The sequence below is a fragment of the Triturus cristatus genome, chromosome 8, assembly GCF_964204655.1.
Source record: "Triturus cristatus chromosome 8, aTriCri1.1, whole genome shotgun sequence".
Lineage (NCBI taxonomy): Eukaryota > Metazoa > Chordata > Amphibia > Caudata > Salamandridae > Triturus > Triturus cristatus.
Window position 1 is genome coordinate 860,047,001 of NC_140591.1, and position 18,717 is coordinate 860,065,717.

Consider the following 18,717-nt stretch of genomic DNA (forward strand, 5'->3'; position numbering starts at 1 on the left):
TTTACTAGTTAATATCTCCTTGTATCCTTGACGATTATTAGATTGTGACTTGCCACCTCAAGGTGTCCTGCCTCACGAATCAGGTTTCGTGCTGTCTTGGAATGCCCTTCCATTCTCCAAGAAGATCAAACTGTTCTCCCTCAACATTCAAGAGATAGGTCCTAAAATAAGCCATTCAATTGCTGAAAAGTAGTAGTGAAGGTTTTAATTAACATGTCTGTTTTTTGCCTTACTTTTTGCAGCCTTTTATATTTTACCTTCTCTTCTTCGCCGCAATGGTAAAGCTTAGTCAAAACATAGCAACTCTTAATTCCTTGGCTAGTGCAATTAAAAAGAAAATGTAGTGTTTAAAACATACTGTGGCAGTTGACAGCCTTTGACCTTCCTCCAGAAGTTTGTGATGTGATTTTAGGAGCCAGGAGTCCCTCTACCAAGAATGTGTATGCCTGTCGGAGACAGAAATTTATATAAAATCTTGTGCCGAATACTCTATTGATCCTCTTTCTGCTTCCCTCTCTCAAATTCTTCTCTTAATTTTGACCCTTGCCCAGCATGGCTCCGCTCTGGGACTCTCAAAGGGTACCTTTCGTCCCTATCTGCCTTCTTGAGGCTGCCAGACTGACCCTCCTTATATAAATCCCCTATTGTAAATAGATTACTCAAGTGGCCTGTAAATATGTTCCCACCTGCCCCATATCATCATTCCTCAGTGAGACCTTAATTTGGTTTTCGCCTTCCTAAAGTGAGCTCCGTTTGAACCTCTGCACAAGTGCCCCTCCATCGGCTTTCCATCAAAACAGCTTTTTTAGTGGTAATAACTTCCACCAGGTGGCTGAGTGAATTGCAGGCTCTGTCATCAAAGCCTCCTTATGGTGCTTCACACTAGGGCCTCTTTCTTACTCATCACTGCACACATTCATCGAGTACTACTACCTGGGCCGTCAAGTCTGCAGGGATGGCCTTTTTGGACACAATTCCTACAGGACGACCTGGTCTAAACTTGCCTGCAGTCCCTTGCTAGTGGGATAGAAAAGGTTGCTCATTTATTCCACGCTATTACTCTAATTAACTTCCTGTCACTAGTCAAGGATTGGCAAGTACTCACTGGACAGTTCCTCATGCATACTATAATGGTGCACGCCCTTAAACAGCGATGAAACATTCATCGAGATGAGCCTACAATGCATGCATTTATTCGGCTGCTTTTTACAATGGAGTGAAGTCGCACCATGTACTGTGATGTATAACAGTTTACTGTTTATAATGGAAAATACCAATAAAGTTTCTTTAAAAAGAAAATCAATGGAGGAATAGCACAACTAGCTTTAATGAACCTTTTGTCTACATTCAGCCTTGCAGACTTGTCCACATTGTGGTTGGCCCTTTAGATTTGGAAGGTGAGTTGGGTTTGGTGTCTTTGCTTCAGACGGTGAACTTCTTTCTGCAAGCAAATAGGGATGTTTGCTGGCTACTTTTCATTACTCTCTGTATATACATACTTTATGAGCTTAAACTTGGTGCTATTGTATCAGATGCCCCCAGAATTAATAATGTAAAAAATTATGTTACTATCATAATCTGATGTCTTCGTTCTGATTTCCTGGTTATTACTTAGTGGCGAAGTATGTTGATTTTATCTTGGGCTAAAAGCAAATGTAGTAAATCTAAGATCCTGACTGATGGCCCTTAGAACTCTAGTCCGAAGTCTATTATTAATGGCGGTCTGCGCTTAAGACGGTTATTTCTTTTTCCTAAGTAACTGTTTCTTTTGACTCGTATATAAATAGGGGAACACAGTTGACCATAAAATCTGAAAATCTTGCAAAAATTATCGGTGGGATTCTTAGTTTCTTAAGGGGCCATTCACATTCCTTCAATGTTTGGTCCATATAGAATTTCTCTGTGGTGACACGTGGGGTGAGAGGGTTGAGTTATGCCAATGTACATTTGTTGCAAGTGGAGAAAATAGAGTTTTGAAACGTGCCTTTTCCGTCCACCAGTAGATTGGCTTGAATTTTTTTTAGAGAACGAAATAAGCTGTTCCTCAATATTTTAATGGCCTAATCCACATTTAGTGCATGATCCTACTAGACATTCTTGGCCTGGAAAATCCTTTACTAACTTCATGTCTATCTTTCGTAAAACAAACATTAGAAAGGTTAGGCTACGACGAAGTGTGTATGTGTCTGCATATTATACTGACCTCTTACTAAGAAAAGAGTTGCTACATTATTTCTCTTTGCTGCTAACCGTCATCAGTAGACTGAGAAGCTATGAAAACCCTTAATAAGATCTTGTGTTGTCTTTATGACTCGCGCTGGGATGTAACCATATCTTGAATAAATGCACAATCCATTAGAAGGTGCTTACTGGTTTTAGGTTTTAGATCTGGTTTCATCTAGGGACTACAGAATTTTCATAAAGTTATGTGTCCTTTGTAAAAGTTTATAATGTACCATAATAAACTAGATTGACTGACCGACTGATTGTCCAGTGCACTGTTTATATTCAGCTTCTCAACAAAATGTTGCACTTCAAATTTCTTACAGCGAAGTGTGTGCAAAGAGTCCCACACAGTGCCTCAAAATTGGACACATTTCCACCAAATGGTTATCAGTAAATCAAAGATTAACGTCCATGCGTACTAGCACACTTTCCCAAAGACACAACATAGGGAAACCCTTTGTTTTATCAGGCCTAAATATATTTCCTTCAGGGAACGGGATAGTTTCTGTAAAAAGTATTATTTGCATGTATGTTTTTGTGAGAAGGTCATGTCTGTGTGTAAAGTCAAATCACTTTTGGATTCCGTAACTAGTTATGCAAACGTGGCTTGTTGGTAAAACTTACTTTTCAGAATTAAATTAGTAAGTTGCTCACAGCTTCTTGCTTGAACATTTAAACACCCAAAGACTTCTGACAACAATATGCATTTCTAAATATATAAATCCTGTATTATTGCCCTCATTGCATTGTCTCGCAGTGTTCGCCTATTCAACCTTAACTTGGTGCGCTCAGTGTCTCACATAAAAACGTTTCTAATGGATATTTTTGTTTAGGTGGTAATTCTCGCAGTGCCATAGATACCTAGATATAACCATTGGCCTAAAACTGTACCACCCATATGTGACAGTCCAGTCTTACATGCAACAGGCATCATGGACACTTGCCTTGACCACTTGAGAGTGTGTAATGACTGCAAGAAGCCTGCCTGTTAACTAAAGTGAACCATCACAGAACATTGCAACATTTTCCCCAGCAACCTGCTGACTAGGCTCTTCCTGATTGACTGCATCTTGAAAACAGCCGCTTTTCACTGCCTTGTATCATCAGTCGTTGTTACATAATTTGCTTATGGTGTTAAAAAATAAATGTGGGTTATTTTTCTGGTCCTTATCATAGATTCCCTCATGATGATTATATTACAATAATGGAGCATTGTAGACGTTGCAAATTAAAAGTAAGTGGCTCTATTAATGACACTTTTTGTTTACATTTGTTCATTAGATGCTCCAGAATCCAGGAGAATTTGCATTGTCTGTGAAATCACTGTTAGAAGCACAAAAGCAGTCCATAGAGTCTGGCTCCATTGCTGGTGGGGAGCACCTATGTTTCATGGGAAGTGGCAGAGAAGAAGAAGATATGTACATGAACATGGTTCTTGCACATTTTTTGCAGGTACGATTGTTATATTGATGGCACATTAATAATTTAAACAACGTTTTTCCAACTCTGCTTGTAGGTAGGCCAGTGTTTTTCTTGATTCTTTCTTTCGTTTCTTGTTTTTCAAATCCTTTTATTAGATTTTTTTGTTTAAATATACCAGTAGAAAAACCTCCCTTGTACATACTATTATAACCTAAAATATGTAGTGTACTTGTGCTATTGGAATAAATCTCTCCAATAATTTAAACTATACAGTTGTGCAGAATCTCAACTTTAGTTTAAAATGCAGTTATCCATTACAGTGTTCTCAAAGTGAGTCTAAAGGTAATAGTAATATATTAAATTGGTGTAGACCATAGAACAATAACAACCAACTAACTGTGAGTACAATGGGGAAGCATTTTACAAGACAATGCTGCAAATTTGTTTTGCAAATCTAGCCAATGATTCAGGATAGGGAGCAAGAAAGAGGGAGTACAAGGTAGGGGGGACCTATAGCCACAGCGGAACAACACTGCACGTTCTACACTGTGTTACAGCCACGCAAGTATAATAAATGAAAAAGAATGACGCAAATGACACGGCCTGCATTTAGATTCCATTGCCTTCTTATTGTGGTATATATCCATCGGGAGGGAGCCAGGAGATCTTTGCCAAGGTTTTGAAGTTGGAACAGTAGAGTGGCCTGTTGCATGAATATGTTTTGTTTACTGAGGCCTCTGGCTACCTCCTTTCGCAGCGCCTCACCTTCTGCTTTAGCCCATCGGATTAAGGAAAGTAGCATGAAGTAATGATAGGGGGAAACTTTGCTTGCTACTTTAATTTGCACATTTGGCATGCAGTAAAGTCAAGTCCATAAAGCGAGCAGCCACCTTATTCACCTTTGATTGCGAATAAAAAGTTCTGGAGCGCATTCCTGCCAGGTGTTTGGGGGACAATATTGGACAACTACAGTGAAAGTATCGCAAATGCCATGCCAATACTGTTCTAGGAAGGTGCAACTCCCTAGCATATGTTTGAAATCAGCTTGCGAGAAGTTGCAGGGGGGTGGAGGAGACCTCCATTGGGGAGAATATGGTTACGTTGCTATTGCTAAACACCCGGGGGGTCACAAGGAAGTGTTCAGAGACCAACTGCATCTCTCCCACATTACAAATCAAAACGCAAGAATGCACAAGGTCTGAACACCCACTTACATTGGGTGAGTTTTAGTTTTGCTGTCTCTTTTGTTGCAACACATTCCTTTGTCAAGGATGAAAACACTCACCCACTCTTAGGTGACATGCTTCATCAGACCAATTTCTGAGATTCATGGTGTGGACTACAACTCATTCCTCTGTGTGGAAAAGGGGCAGTTAGCGTGTGGTCTTCTTAGAGTAAGACCCCTAAATGAGCTGTAGAGTGGGTGAGTGACGCAGAGTTCAGTGGATAGGGTATGTGAGGTAAAATTACCTCCTAGGGGACTATCTCGATACTATATTTTGTATCTCCAAAGGATAGAATAAAACTAAGAGGGGAATGAAACTTCCACCCCATAATGTTAAAAAAGGTTAACATGTTTCTGGCAATCTTACAGACCCTACAGTGAGGTGTGTGTTTCCCTTTGGGACAATTGTGCTGAGTCACTTAGCCATTGAATAAAGAATGAAATATGTGAAAAATCTATATGAAAAAAATGATATTAAATGCTTACAAACAGTGGTCTGCAGAAAGTAGCTGTGTTCACTGTAGACGTCCCCTGTAATGTAAACTACAATCAAGAGACCAGCAGAAAATAGGGTTGATTATATCATAATTGCCAAATTGGTACTTGTGTGTTCTGCTAGGAAGCAATTGTTTGTGCCAATCAACCGCCTTGTCATCAAAATCACACTTGAATTGAAGTTAACGGTTTTATAAATAGATATGCCAAATGTATATATCAACACTTACATTCGTCGGGTGCTTGGCCGCAGCCTGAGCTATCTCAGGCAGACTGATACAAGTCTGTGTTAATGACAAAACAAGAATGTCAGAAATGCGACATATTGTTAAAAAGAAGTGGAAACGTAGAGTATGGTAACAAAAAAACCTTCCTTAGTGTAATCATGGGGTCCTACTTGGTAGAAAATGAAAAACTTCACAACGTTTAACCGTTATCTTTAAGTTATGGTTTAAGAAGTGCCCAGGGCTCAATGCAACTTTGCCGTAGGCACAGCTTCTCCTGCATGTCTGATATTGGTCTGTGCTGATGTGACATTGTCGGAGGTGCAGCTACAGGTTTTATACTACAACAGAACTAGCGCTTCATCACTGAAATAAATACTGGGTGTAGGAAGTTGGGTTCTTGTTGCAGTACCCCCCAACCCCCACACACTTTTTGGCGGGTATTTGATGGTTTTATTTGACTGAAGTATACTGGGTTCCTGCTAACCAGGTCCCCATACCAGTGTTATTTCCCTATAACTGTACAACTTTTTTCCCAATTGGCAAAACCTTTAACAGGCTCTGTAAGTTCCTAGTAAGTGATACCCCTGGTGCCTAGGCCCTGCGGTACTAAAGAGGATCCCTAAGGGCAGCAGCACAAATTGTGCCACCCCAAGGGACCCCTCACCAAGCACATGCAAGGCTGCTATTGCAGGCTGCGTGTCTTGGTGCAGACAAAAGTGAAAACACAACAGATCACACATCCCTGTGTGCCATGTTCCCTAACACAGCATGTGATATTTGTAACTCACCTCTACAGCAGGCCTGACCGGTCTAGGGCCGAGTGCGGAATATTACATGTGAGGGCATGCCTGCATGAGCAGATATGTCCCAGTGCTGGTCATTCCTATTACTGCCAGTGCAAGTGGACAGGAAAGCAATTTTAAAACATGTGCTGGACACTGGTGAAAACAAGTTCCCCAGCTACATGATGGCTTCACTGAAACTAGGGATGTTTGGTATCAAACATCTCATATTGATAAACCCACACTGATTCCAGTGATGGATTTAGCAGTACATGCACGCAAAGGGCACCTTGGAGATGTCCCCTGAAAACCTACCAGACTCTGGTGTGTTCCCTGACTGGATTCTGCCAGCCTGCCACCAGAGACACTGTTCTGACGTCCTATGGTGAGAGCCTCTGCTCTCTGGAAATTCAGAACAAAAGCCTATCCAGGAAGTCGGGTGTTACACTCCCTCTCACAAGATGACCTGCTGATCAGCCTTCCCAGGCCAGCAAGCAATTGCCTTTTGAATGGGGGTCTGGCTCCCCCTCACAGGAGAGGATGCCACCCCCCCTTTGTCCAGGACTCGCTTGGCACCTGGACAGCTGTGAAAATTAGCTAGTCAGGTAGGCATGCCACCTCCATGTTTGTATCACCTCTAAGGTGGGCTACACTGAGGTGGACACGATTTTCCAGAAGTAACCCTCTTTGTGATGGCATAATTAGGACTTCTGGGACAGGGTTATGCCCAGGAAGTGGTCATATAAGGGACTTCTTGACCCCTATGTTCAGTAACCCATTGGCTACTACCCTGCACTCTCCTTACACCCCTAAATCAGTATTTAGTGGAGTCCCTGGCACCAGAGAAGCAGATCCTAAAGAGGACCCGAAGAGCCGCAACAGCAGAGATGGGAGAAGAAGCTTCTGACCTGGTACCAGCCCTGCTGGCCTGTCTGCATCCCTCGTCGAAAACTGTGCCAAAGTCAACTCTTCCTGCAGCTGCTGACTCCAGAAAACTTAGAGGACTGCCTGCCTTCGATTAAAGAACCAAGACCGCCCACAGGACAGCAGAACTGTTCCCTGCATCGCGCAGCAACTCCGGAACTGCCAAAACCCAACAACTGAAGCCCCCACTGCTCCAGTCATTTCAAGCCCGAGTCGAAGTGGGCCAACGCTGCCAACATGTTTTCCCAGCCCTCCAGAGCCCAAATCCATCAGGGTTTCACCCCTCATGGACCCTCCGTCACCTACAGCTTCAGCACACAGGCCCCCTCTACTGTGATTGCTCCGGTAAGGAAAAACCTGACGCCTTAGAACACCTCTGCACCCGCCACTCCTGGGCTGTGGTGAAGCGGACCAATGGTGTCCCCCCGTACCCGGTCCTTGTGAGGCCTGAGTTTCCCCCAACCCCTTGTTGGTCTGGCCTGACTGGCCTCTTAGCCAGAGTCTGCAGCCTCTCTTCGCAGAGACCGATCTCCATAGAATAACATAGGGCTCCTGACGCTGTTTTGTACACTGCACCCGGTCGCCCTTGTGCTGCTGGTGGTGTACTGTTGGTGCTGCCTTGGACCTTGCCCACCACTCACCTTAACTCATGGAGATTGATCTCATAAGTCGCTGTACAAAACCTGTTTGCAGAACTTGTTCTTCCTTCTATAGGATAACATTGCAGGACTCAAAAATTGCATGGTGTCCACTTTGTGAACTAAAACTAATTCATATTTAAAGCGTGTCATATGAGCAATTTTTCTCTGACTATACACGTATAAAGATATTTTCTATTTTTAGAACTTGGTGTGGCTCGCCTTCTCGAATCGTGGGTGTCATTTATTGACTATTATGTGTATTTCCAAATGTCCTGCACTCCTCTCGGTTAAGCCAAAGCTGCTCAAACACACTACCCCTAATAGAGCACCTTTAGATTGCTGAAGCAACCTCCTGTCCACTTATAAGGGAACCCCAGGACTCTTAACACAGTATATCAGATTATTGATGTATCACATAAAGAGCCAGCTTCCTACACTGGGTTATATGGCATACAAGAGCAACAGACCCTTAAAATGTGGAGATGAACGTACGTGTGCCCCGTACATTGTTCTGACTGATCTATGTTGGCGAGCATGATGACCAGCTGTGTGTCATCAGCGTATGACACTAGTTGAAGATCATAACTTTCCACAATAGTAGCAACAGGGGAGACATACAGGTTAAACATGGTGGGGCTCAGGGCAGAGCCCTGAGGAACCCCTTGATCAAGAGTGACCATACGAGAGTAATGTTCTCCCTGTCTGACCTGAAAACCCCTGTCAGTGAGGAAAGATTGGATCCACCTGAGCGCTGAGCCCATGATTCCTCCTTTATTAAGACACTGTAGCAAGGTGAAATGTGCTACAGTGTCAAAAGCTGCACTAAGGTCAAGTAGAATGAGGGCCATAGTGTGCCCCTCATCGACCCCTTTCCTAATGGTCTCAGTGGCCATGAGTAATGCAGACTCCGTAGAGTGGCGGGCACGGAAGCCAAACTGAGTGGTGTGGAGCAGGTTGGCTTTCTCCACAAAGGCCATAAGTTGGAGATTAGCCACCTTTTCTGCCACTTTTGCCATGTAGGGGAGGAGTGAGATGGGTCGGAGATTTTCCATCCTGTCCCAGCTGAGGTTAGGTTTTTTTTTGGAGCGGGAGTACTACAGCCTGTTTCCAGCTTTGAGGTACGATGCCGGAACTGAAAGAGAGTTCCAGAACATCTCTAATATAAGGTTCAAGGATCTCAATACTCTCTGCGAGCAGTTTGGGAGATGCCGGGTCTCGAGGGGATCCTGACTTAATGGAGCAACAGATCCGCTGGAGCTCATCCGAAGAAGGAATAAAGAAGTTAGTCAGGCTGTTACCACCTACATCGACTGATAGACTCTCGTTAAATTCTATTCCCTTTTCCTTCCCTCCCGAAAAAGTGGAATAGATGGTGGCCACTTTATCAGAAAAGAAGTCAGCGATACGGTTGCAGGATTCCTCTGAGGCCAAGGACGGGTCAACCGAAAAGCCACAGAGCGCAATTTCCTTATAGATTTTAAATAGCTCCTTGGTAGAGTTATTAGCTTCTTCTATTCTACCTGAAAAATAAATAGTTTTGGCACGCCTAATCAGGGTGTGGTATTCTCTACGTTTATCTGTATACTTTTGTTTTGCTTGGTCAAGATAAGCCGTTCTCCACTGTCTTTCAAGTTGTTTACACTCTGCTTTCGCTGAACGTAGTTCTTTGCTGTACCAGGGGGCGGATTTCTGGAGCCCACTACAGGGATTTTTGTGGCAAAGAGGGGCAGTATCATCTAAAGCTTTGTTAATACGGACTTCTAATCTATCAGATGCAGTTATAGCATCCTCACCTCCTGGTTTGCCACCTTTAGTAAGAGCAATATCGAACTTAGATTTAGAAAAGGCAGTCCATTTGCGGCTCATATATTTAGAGCAGGTACGCGTATGGATGTTGTTAAGAGGGATATTAATTATAAAAGGCACTAGAAAGTGGTCAGACCAAGAAACAGGAACAGGGGCCTTAACTACAATGTCTTCCCAATTGACAAAAATAGGGTCCAATAAATGGCCCTTTTGATGGGTCGGGGCCTTAGATTTGGAATATAATTGGAGGGAATGTAATTGTTGACAGAAATCTGTGGCTCCTGTGTCCAGTAGGTCATCTAGATGGATGTTAAGATCACCTAGGAGCATAAATTTATCCCTGCGTAGAGCGGCATCGGTTATGCCCTCGATAAGGCTGGTAGAGAAATGGGTGAAAGGACCCGGAGCACGATAAATCAAGAGGCCCTTCAGTGTGGTGCCATCGTTGACCTTGATGGAAAAGGCTCCCGTCTCACTATCAGCGATAGCGAGAGGTTCGAGTTGGCAGTATAGCGGCTGTTTATAAACTATAGCTATTCCCCCACCTCTACCCACAGTTCTGTCCAATCGTGCTATGGCATAGCCAGTAGGGAGAGAAGCGACTATGTCCGGTTCAGAGTTGGGGTCGAGCCAAGTCTCGGTAAGAAATAGGAGATCGAGTTTCATGTCAGTGAGCAGCTCATATATATCGAGACTATGCTTCCGCATGGATCTAGTATTGAGTAGTCCGCATGTGAGCCTGCTATTCTTAGTCTTAAGCGCAGGTTCAATACGCCAGTTGTATTGACACTCTTTACAATTAATAGTGTCTTCCGCCTCAAGACTATGGAGACAGGCTTCATGAAAACGCGGACAAAAGGCTTGAAGTTGTTGTGCACTCCAACGGATTACTGACCTGTTTCGGTCAGGGATTGTGGCCCCCTGTCCCCGGCCGGCCGCGGACGGGCGCAGACGGGCTTGCCTTGGGCGCGCCTTGGGTAGTGAATAGTTAAATGTATCCAAATATGCTACCACAAGACTAAACGCACACTGACAGTTCCCCCTAGAATGCATTCCACACGCAAAATAGGGGCTTCCATGGCATTCTTAGGAAACATTCCCTTAGAAGATATTTGTAAGGCAGCCACATGGTCTACAACACACACCTCCACCAAACACTATTGTGTTGACGTGCAAGCACAACAACAAGCTTCTGTGGGTCAGGCTGTCCTTAAAACTTTATTTCAAACTGCTGAAACCGATACAGGTGACCACCGCTAGGGGAGACACTGCTATATACTCTATCCTAAGTGTGTGATCTGCAGCTCATATGCCTCGAACAGAATATGCTACTTACCAGCATGCATCTGTTCTTGGCATGTAGAGCTGCAGAGCCACGCACGCCCACCCACCTCCCCGGGACCTGTATCTGTTCCAGCAGCGTCTTACTTATACATTACACATGGACATCTCTCTCTTTTCTACAAACTCCATCATTTCCCATCATGGCGAAAAACAATCTGAGGATGGAGTTGATGCCCATGCGCACTGTAGTCCAAGGGAGGAGTCCCTTATCTCATGACCAAAGACTTCTTCTGAAGACAGCAACAACCTGCAAGCATCCGAGCCCAACACCAGATGGCGATCTACTATCCTAAGTGTGTGGCTCTGCAGCTCTACATGCCAAGAACAGATGCATACTGGTAAGTAGCATATTCCTTTCTAGAGGAGAACTCCTTGAACTCTCCTAGAAGAAATCTCTCACTTGTTTTGTTCCCTGTAATTCAGGCCAAGTATAACGCCTCACCACTTTCAAAGACCACCAGCCACCACAGATGAGCAGAAGTGACAGAGAGCTAAGAGGACACTCTGTGTACTGGGTGATGGGTGTGTCTAGAGAGGCCGGGGGCAGAGATTTGGCAGTGAAATTAATAGATTGTCCAAAATAGACACAATTGCATGTGGTGGTTCTCCCAAGGAATATATTCATAGAAACTACTTAGACCTTGTGCATACTGCAACACATACAGACTTCAGAACTGGGGTCCATAGGCTAATGCTGTATGTTCAGGTCCTGATGAGAGCCACATCACTCTTAAACCTGGTAGAACAAGATTCACCCAAAACTCCCCAAGTTATCCTGAATTCGCCACTGTGCATAATGAATTCCGTGGACTTATAGGTTGTGGCAGCGATGAGTACTATAAGGTTGCGTAACTTACCCTTCTTCGGGTTCCTTTCATTCAGGGAACAGTCTGACAGAGTTTCTAGTCACTGTGATGCAGATAGTGGTAAACAAAATGACTGGAATATGTCACTGTGAGTTATACAGATTACTTAATTATGCAAATGTGTGCATGTGGAATTTGGGCTGCGGAGACACTTCATACAAACCCATGACTCTAAATTGTATTTTGTTTCTTCATTTGACATTTTATTTGCTACAAAACCTAATACATTTTCAAAAGGTTGCCATAACCCCACACCATTGCAACCGCATAGCATGGCCAGGCTTCCTTGCGATGGTGATAAAATGAGCATCATTCAGTTGAATAATAGTAAAAGTTTTTTACAGCATGCCAACAATCAGCAACACTGCTGTAGCAGGCACTTAATTAAAGACCACTTACTCCCATTACAACAACTGATTTTAACTTCTTGGAAGAAGCTCGATATTCACTAAATTTATTATGACCTGACCTGTGCTATTGGAGGATCTCCCAAATGGTGGCTTTGAGGCAAACTGCAAAAGTACACACTTGCTCTCAGTGGCACCAGGCTGCATGTTCGAGGGAATTGGCTATTTTAAGTATATCTACGTCAAAATGTCATGCTATATTTTCATGGGTATGTCTTTATTTTTCTGTTCTTATCAAAGTTGACATCTTATAGTGTCCAAATCTTATTAAAGTTGAAATGAAGTAAGATAATTAAGGTACAAAAACTAAACAAGAGTTACCTTATTTAATTGTATGTTTCAAATGAAGCTTTCTCTTCTTTTTTCAGAAAAGCAAAGAGTACATCAGCATTGCCAAAGGAGGATTTATGGGTAAGCTCTGTTTTGATTTCATCCTATTACCTGGTGTCATCCTGCCAACACAAAATGTCTTAATCACTTATTTATGTTGCTTCTAACGGGGCATCCGTTAGTTGAATGGTATGTTTTAGAATAAGGCACTGTTAAAGATATAGTGGGCTACCATGTTCTCATTTTCTCAAATGTGCCCCTCACATTAAGTTATTGAAATATGCTAATTGACCAGGAAATGTCATAATGGCCATTTGGTTCTTGCTTTTTGAACCATGCAAAATACAGAATGCGATATGACATCTTGGTCAATGAGTTCCCCGATGCTGCCTGTTTAGCCCTATGTTTATGGATTGCTTTAGTATGTTGACATGGCCATTGATATTTAATGTTTCATGATGAATTCGGGTTTAGTCTAAAAAGCGTAGCATCTCTTCACGATACATTGAAATAATGTATTCTACACATTTGTCCACATTCATTCTGTTAAATGCTTTGTCTAAATAATGTATTCATTATTTATAATGAGGCAACATTATACACTTTATTCAATTGCAAGATAACTTTCAGGGAACTAGTTGTGAAACGGGGCTACTTTAGGTTTTGTGTCCGCTCATGACAACAACAGAAAGAGAGCATATAGAGGTGGGCTTTCAGTGTTAATTTTCTCAGTTATACATTTTGAATTGTGATTTTGCCTTGGTCACGGGATCCCGCAGTCACACTAATGGAGCTTTCCAGAGATGAGGCGGTTGCAGGAGATGCCTCACCAATTGTTCCCTGTACAAATGGTGTTCCGGGTATTCTGTAAGACTTCCCTGTAGAGGACATATGCAACACACGAAAAAAGGCTAATGCAGCTTTCTCGTATCTTGCTGAAAGTGCTCCTCTGGACTTTACGTGGCACACTGTGTTATGGATTGATACAGCTGAGTGAAGGGGCGTCAGCGCCGCCCAGTTTCCAGCACTTAAAGGAATGGCTAACATCTTCAAGAAATGGGGAAATAGCCTTTCCTTTCAGAAACCTTTATTTCGGTCACTATGACCATAAAAGTATGCAATAGAAACAATAAATGCAATACAAGAAAATAGACATAAAAGGTAATCTAATAAAATGACATCCCGATCTGGAATTAGGCACTGACATAGTTCCAAATCCGGCATCTCCATAAAGTACATGTGCAAGATAAATACTGTGCAAAGGACAATGAGTATGAAGAACACAACTGTGCAAATAGTTTCAAAACGGGTCAAACAGAGGAGTTAATTGAAGCAGCAATCAGAGTCATACCTTTAAGATACAAACTGTATACACACATATAAAAAGTAAAACTAAATACATTTTGAGGTTAAAACAGTTAAAAATGTTAAAATACAGGTTAAAACCCTAGAAAATAATGACGATGTGCTGCTGCAACTAAGGTAACGATTTTACAAAAGTCATGCGCCTACGCCACATTGAAGTAGGAATCTTTACACAGCCAAAAAAAAATGGCTTACAGGTGTCAGACTTCAAAACTCTAAATGCCTCAGCACAGTGAACACACCCTAAATTCATGCACAGTTGGACAAGCCAGTGCTTTCTTATTAATGTATGAACCGGGCAAAAGAAAAAGACATGAAGCTCCGTCTCTTCCTCCCAATTGCAAGCTGGGCATTCTCTAGGAGAAGAGTGTGTCCAATTGTGGGTGAATACACGGAGCGGCAGAATGCCCATTCTAAACTGGACATACAGTTTTCTCGCCAGAGATGGCTGGATGTCATCTAAAAAAGATTCCATTCTGTAATCATCTTTTAACAATAAAAATTGGGCCGTCAGTTGACCTACAGAGGAACGTCCCTGTACAACGGCAAGCTTGCTCGAACGGTAGGCTTTTACCACTTCATAGCGTGGGGTTGCAGCACATGCGTCCTCAGGGTTGCTCCACGATGTTGGTTTTCCCATCTTGGTGCATTCATCCTTTATATGTGCAAACCAGGGGATTTTTGCTACTCCCGGAAGGCTCAATATCTCTTTTAGTTCTGTTCTATACGCTGCCAATTCTGGAGTCACCCACATTCTACGCCAAAAAGTTAGTGGTCTGAGGCCCAACTCATCGGTCTAATTCCTAGATTCAACCGTAGGGGAACAAGGAGGGTACTAACAGGGAGAACCAGGATCTGCCTCATAAAATTATTTCACACCTTGCTCACAGGTCCACAACAGCAATGCCCCCAGAGTTCAGCCCCATACATTGCCGCGCCCCTGGCTTGGGCCTTATAAATCTCAACTATAGGCCCAGCAGGTTTAGAGGTGGAATTTCTCAATAATTTGGCAATACCCCCTGAAGCAATTTGTGGGCCCTACTCCATATTTTCTGTCAGTGTGACCCCTAGATATTCAAACACTGACACTCTGTCCAAGATGGTTCCCTCCAGCCTAGGGTTAGGGCGGCTTGTCTTGGGCGGGTTGGAGACCATAAACTTTGTCTTCAGGTTATTGATCTCCAAGCCCCTTTTGCCACAAAAAGTGGCAAAACTGTCCAGGACCCTCTGAATGCCCATCAGAGACTTTGACAGTAGCAAAGTATCATCCACAAACATCATTGCGGGGACTTTGGTACCTGCCAGTTTGGGGGCATCGTTGTCCCTGACCTTCGCAAGGTTGGATACCAGAGAGTTGACAAAGAGGCAAAACAGGGTAGGTGTGAGCACACACCCCTGCCTTACACCCCTGTTGACTGGAAATCAGGGTGTCAATTGCCTCCTTTTCCACACCTTACTTGGGCAAAATTACCTTCATGCAATCTAATAAGTATATTCAGAAGGTAAGGGGGAATCCCCATATCTCCAAGTACCGTCCATAGCTTGGCCCTGGAGACCAAGTCGAAAGCTGTCTTCAGATCCACGAAGATCAAATAGAGGCTGCCACCCTCCATTCTCACCGTTTTCCAATATATAAGTTGCAGTCTGTAAATTTGGTCCACAGTGGAAATGTTCTTCCTGAATCCGGCTTGATAAGGGCTTAGAATATCATGATCTCCCATCCACCCCTGCAAACGGTCAAGAACTACCCGTGCAAAGAGTTTTTGCATGACGTCGATCAGACTGATTGGTCTGTAATTTGCAGGGAGAACCGGCGACCCCTTTTTAAAAACTGGGACTATTTCCGCCCCTGCCCAGGTTTCGGGAATTGGCATGCCCTTCAAAATGGCATTAAATAGAGCCCACAGATAAGTTCCCCAAATTCCTGGTTCTCCCCGGAAGAGATTCCCTGGGATCTTTTCCAATCCCAGCGCTTTGCCCACTGGGAGCTTACTTATCGCACTTAAAACTTCTGAGAGCGTGAATTCAATAAGTTCATCATGGTTAGCACTAGGAACAATTGGAAATACATCTCCACAGGAGACTGGGATGTTCTTTGTGGTATATAGGGCCTGGAAGTGAGCTTCCCAGGCTTCTGCTGATATATTAGTTTCGATAGCAGTCTTGCCCTGACAACTACCAGTGGCAACTATGGACCAGAACTCTCTTTGATCTTTGTTAGCCAGAGCAGCTTGCAGGGCGTCCCATCTGTCCCATTTTCCAGTCCTCCTTCGCTAGCCTAATGGTCTCTTTGTACAGCGTCCTCTTTTCTTTGATTAATGGCTTGTTTTTAGCTTTGATGGCCTCCAATAAAGCGCGTTTTGCCACACCGCAGCTGTCATTAAACCATGAGCGGATGGCCCTCTTCTTGCCCTTCGCCTGTGCCTTTGGGTAGAATACATCAGCAAGCTTTACGACCAGACCAGCATGCAAGTCTGCAACCTTGTCGATAGAAGCGGGGTTATCCACCGGAAATAGCTAGTTCATGAAATTATTTTTTGTAATTATGAGTCACAAAATCTTTCATCTATAAGCTTTTTTTTTTCTCAATTCACGTAACATTTTTTTAACATCATTACTCTCCCATATATGATCACTGATGTTTTCGAAAAATATAATTAACACATTGTAATATGTACCGATGTTACAGTGGTTTAGCAGTATAGTTTAACAGTTCATAAATAAATGGCGACAAAGCAGTCTTCTGGTTAGAAAAGTTGCCTTTGTTGCAATGCAGATACATGGAGTGATGCACTTCCTCATTCGTGCTAGTTTCTCTGCAGATGCGCTGCACTTATTTTATGATTTGTTTTAACTCTTGGAAAGGCATTTGAAAACATGGGTTTTTTGTCAGCCGAATATAAAAGGCACCCCCTTTCTTGTATTTCCCTACCTGTAGTCCTACTATAGTATAGTAACTTATGTGTGTATTGTGAAGTTTCAGGGCACCCCTAATTGGTGGCAACCTCTTCATAACCTCACTGGCTTTGGCTAATAGCTGGGGCCTAGTATAATCCGTGCCTTGGGATTTATACCTTGACATGATTTCCAAGGTCAGGAAAAGAATTCAACATTGCTAAGACTGCTAACAGGATGAGGGTGTTTGGTAACTTTCAGGTCTCATTACAGACAGTTTTTTAAGAAACCTAGGCCACATGTTAAGAAATAATAAAAGCCCAGCAAGAGGCACCTAAGAAAATCGGGAATGCAATTTCGTATTCCCAAAATTCTTTTTATTAGTTATAATATATAAATCTCATCAATATCAAACCAATATTTGTTTAATCAACAACGTGAAATGAAATAAATATTTGAATCAAATATATGCAGATTCTTTCAGTACCATTTCATTTAATTTGATTAAGAAAGAAATAGCACTGTACATAAATAATGAAATGAACAAACCAAACACGCATCCAACCCTTTTCACAACACCTGTCACTTTTTCAAGGCGGTAACGAAAAAGAAAATTGATATCATTGCAGCAAAATTACCACCAAAAACAAATACCACACTCAACAAAAGTGATCAAAACCAACAAAAACACCAATATGTGTAGCAATAATCGAAAATAAAACGAGAACTGTTCAGAATTCATATATGAACTGTTCAGAGTTTTGAAATACAATTCCTCTGTTAAGTAACTTAGGGTCTCTAGACTTAAGCATTCTTACCATATAGTGAAATAAATATAAATAATTTGATATATCTAGCACTCTTATCAACTAGTAATGGTCAGTTATATGATCTACATAAGTGTTCAAAAGGGACATAGTTCTCAGTGGCTGCCACATTTGGAATGGGTAGAGGTGACTCTGGAAGCTAGTGGTTGCAGACATTATGGTTATAGTCCAAGAATAGTGATCGGTTAGGACTATCCAAGGTATTCAATTTGTGTTTGAAGAAAGACAAATGGTAAACCTTGAATTACTTTGAAAATAATGAGTGTGTGCTCCAGAGTCACTCTTTCCAAACTTGGCTTTTCCCTAAAACTTATTTTACCCTGTTCAAACCCAGAAAATGCCCTCAACATCTCCGAAGAAAATAATTTTGAGAGTGGTGTGTTAAACGGCTATCGATATAAAATCTGTGAATGTGTAATGCAACCTTCGAACTGAAGTGGAGAGTTTTTGGGAGGGACTAATATAACATAGTAGTACTGGAGGTGTTGGGCATAGTTTCACATAGTAAGGGGCAAGCAAGTAGCCTGGCAACCGGATGCAACATAAATAGACAAGATGGCATACACCAGAAACGTTAATGGGTAAGGGCAGTACCAGTGAGTGAACATACGATTCATGTAAGAAGGGTCAAAATAAAGCATTCATCTAAGGTTGACCTGTCAAGACATAAGAGATGGACCATCAGAGATCCTGTAAAAGAAAGGCAATTCAGGAGATGATCAGCAACGAGCAATACATATGCCACAGCTTGGCACCAGCCTTTCCCCCACAATTGCTATCTCTAAAGTATCATTCCATCTCTAATATCTAAAAGCATTTTAGTGTATTAATTTCAAACTTCCTAGCTTTTGTAATGGAAAGTTTGTTTAGCTAAGGGCATGGATGATGCTCTTGTTTCTTCACTAGTAATGCAGCAGCCGTAAAACAATTTTTTC

The 18,717-nt window shown here is 42.5% G+C and overlaps 1 protein-coding gene across 4 annotated transcripts in view; it reads left to right on the plus strand.

Moving 5' to 3' along the window:
* Window positions 1-18,717, plus strand: part of TBC1D23 (TBC1 domain family member 23) — a 558,574-nt gene that overhangs the window by 297,097 nt on the left and 242,760 nt on the right. For all 4 annotated transcript variants that reach the window (XM_085622378.1, XM_085622377.1, XM_085622376.1 and 1 more), the window contains exons 11-12: window positions 3,508-3,678; window positions 12,734-12,776. In XM_085622378.1, the coding sequence (XP_085478504.1) occupies window positions 3,508-3,678; window positions 12,734-12,776 (214 nt within the window). The remainder of the gene's footprint in view (window positions 1-3,507; window positions 3,679-12,733; window positions 12,777-18,717) is intronic.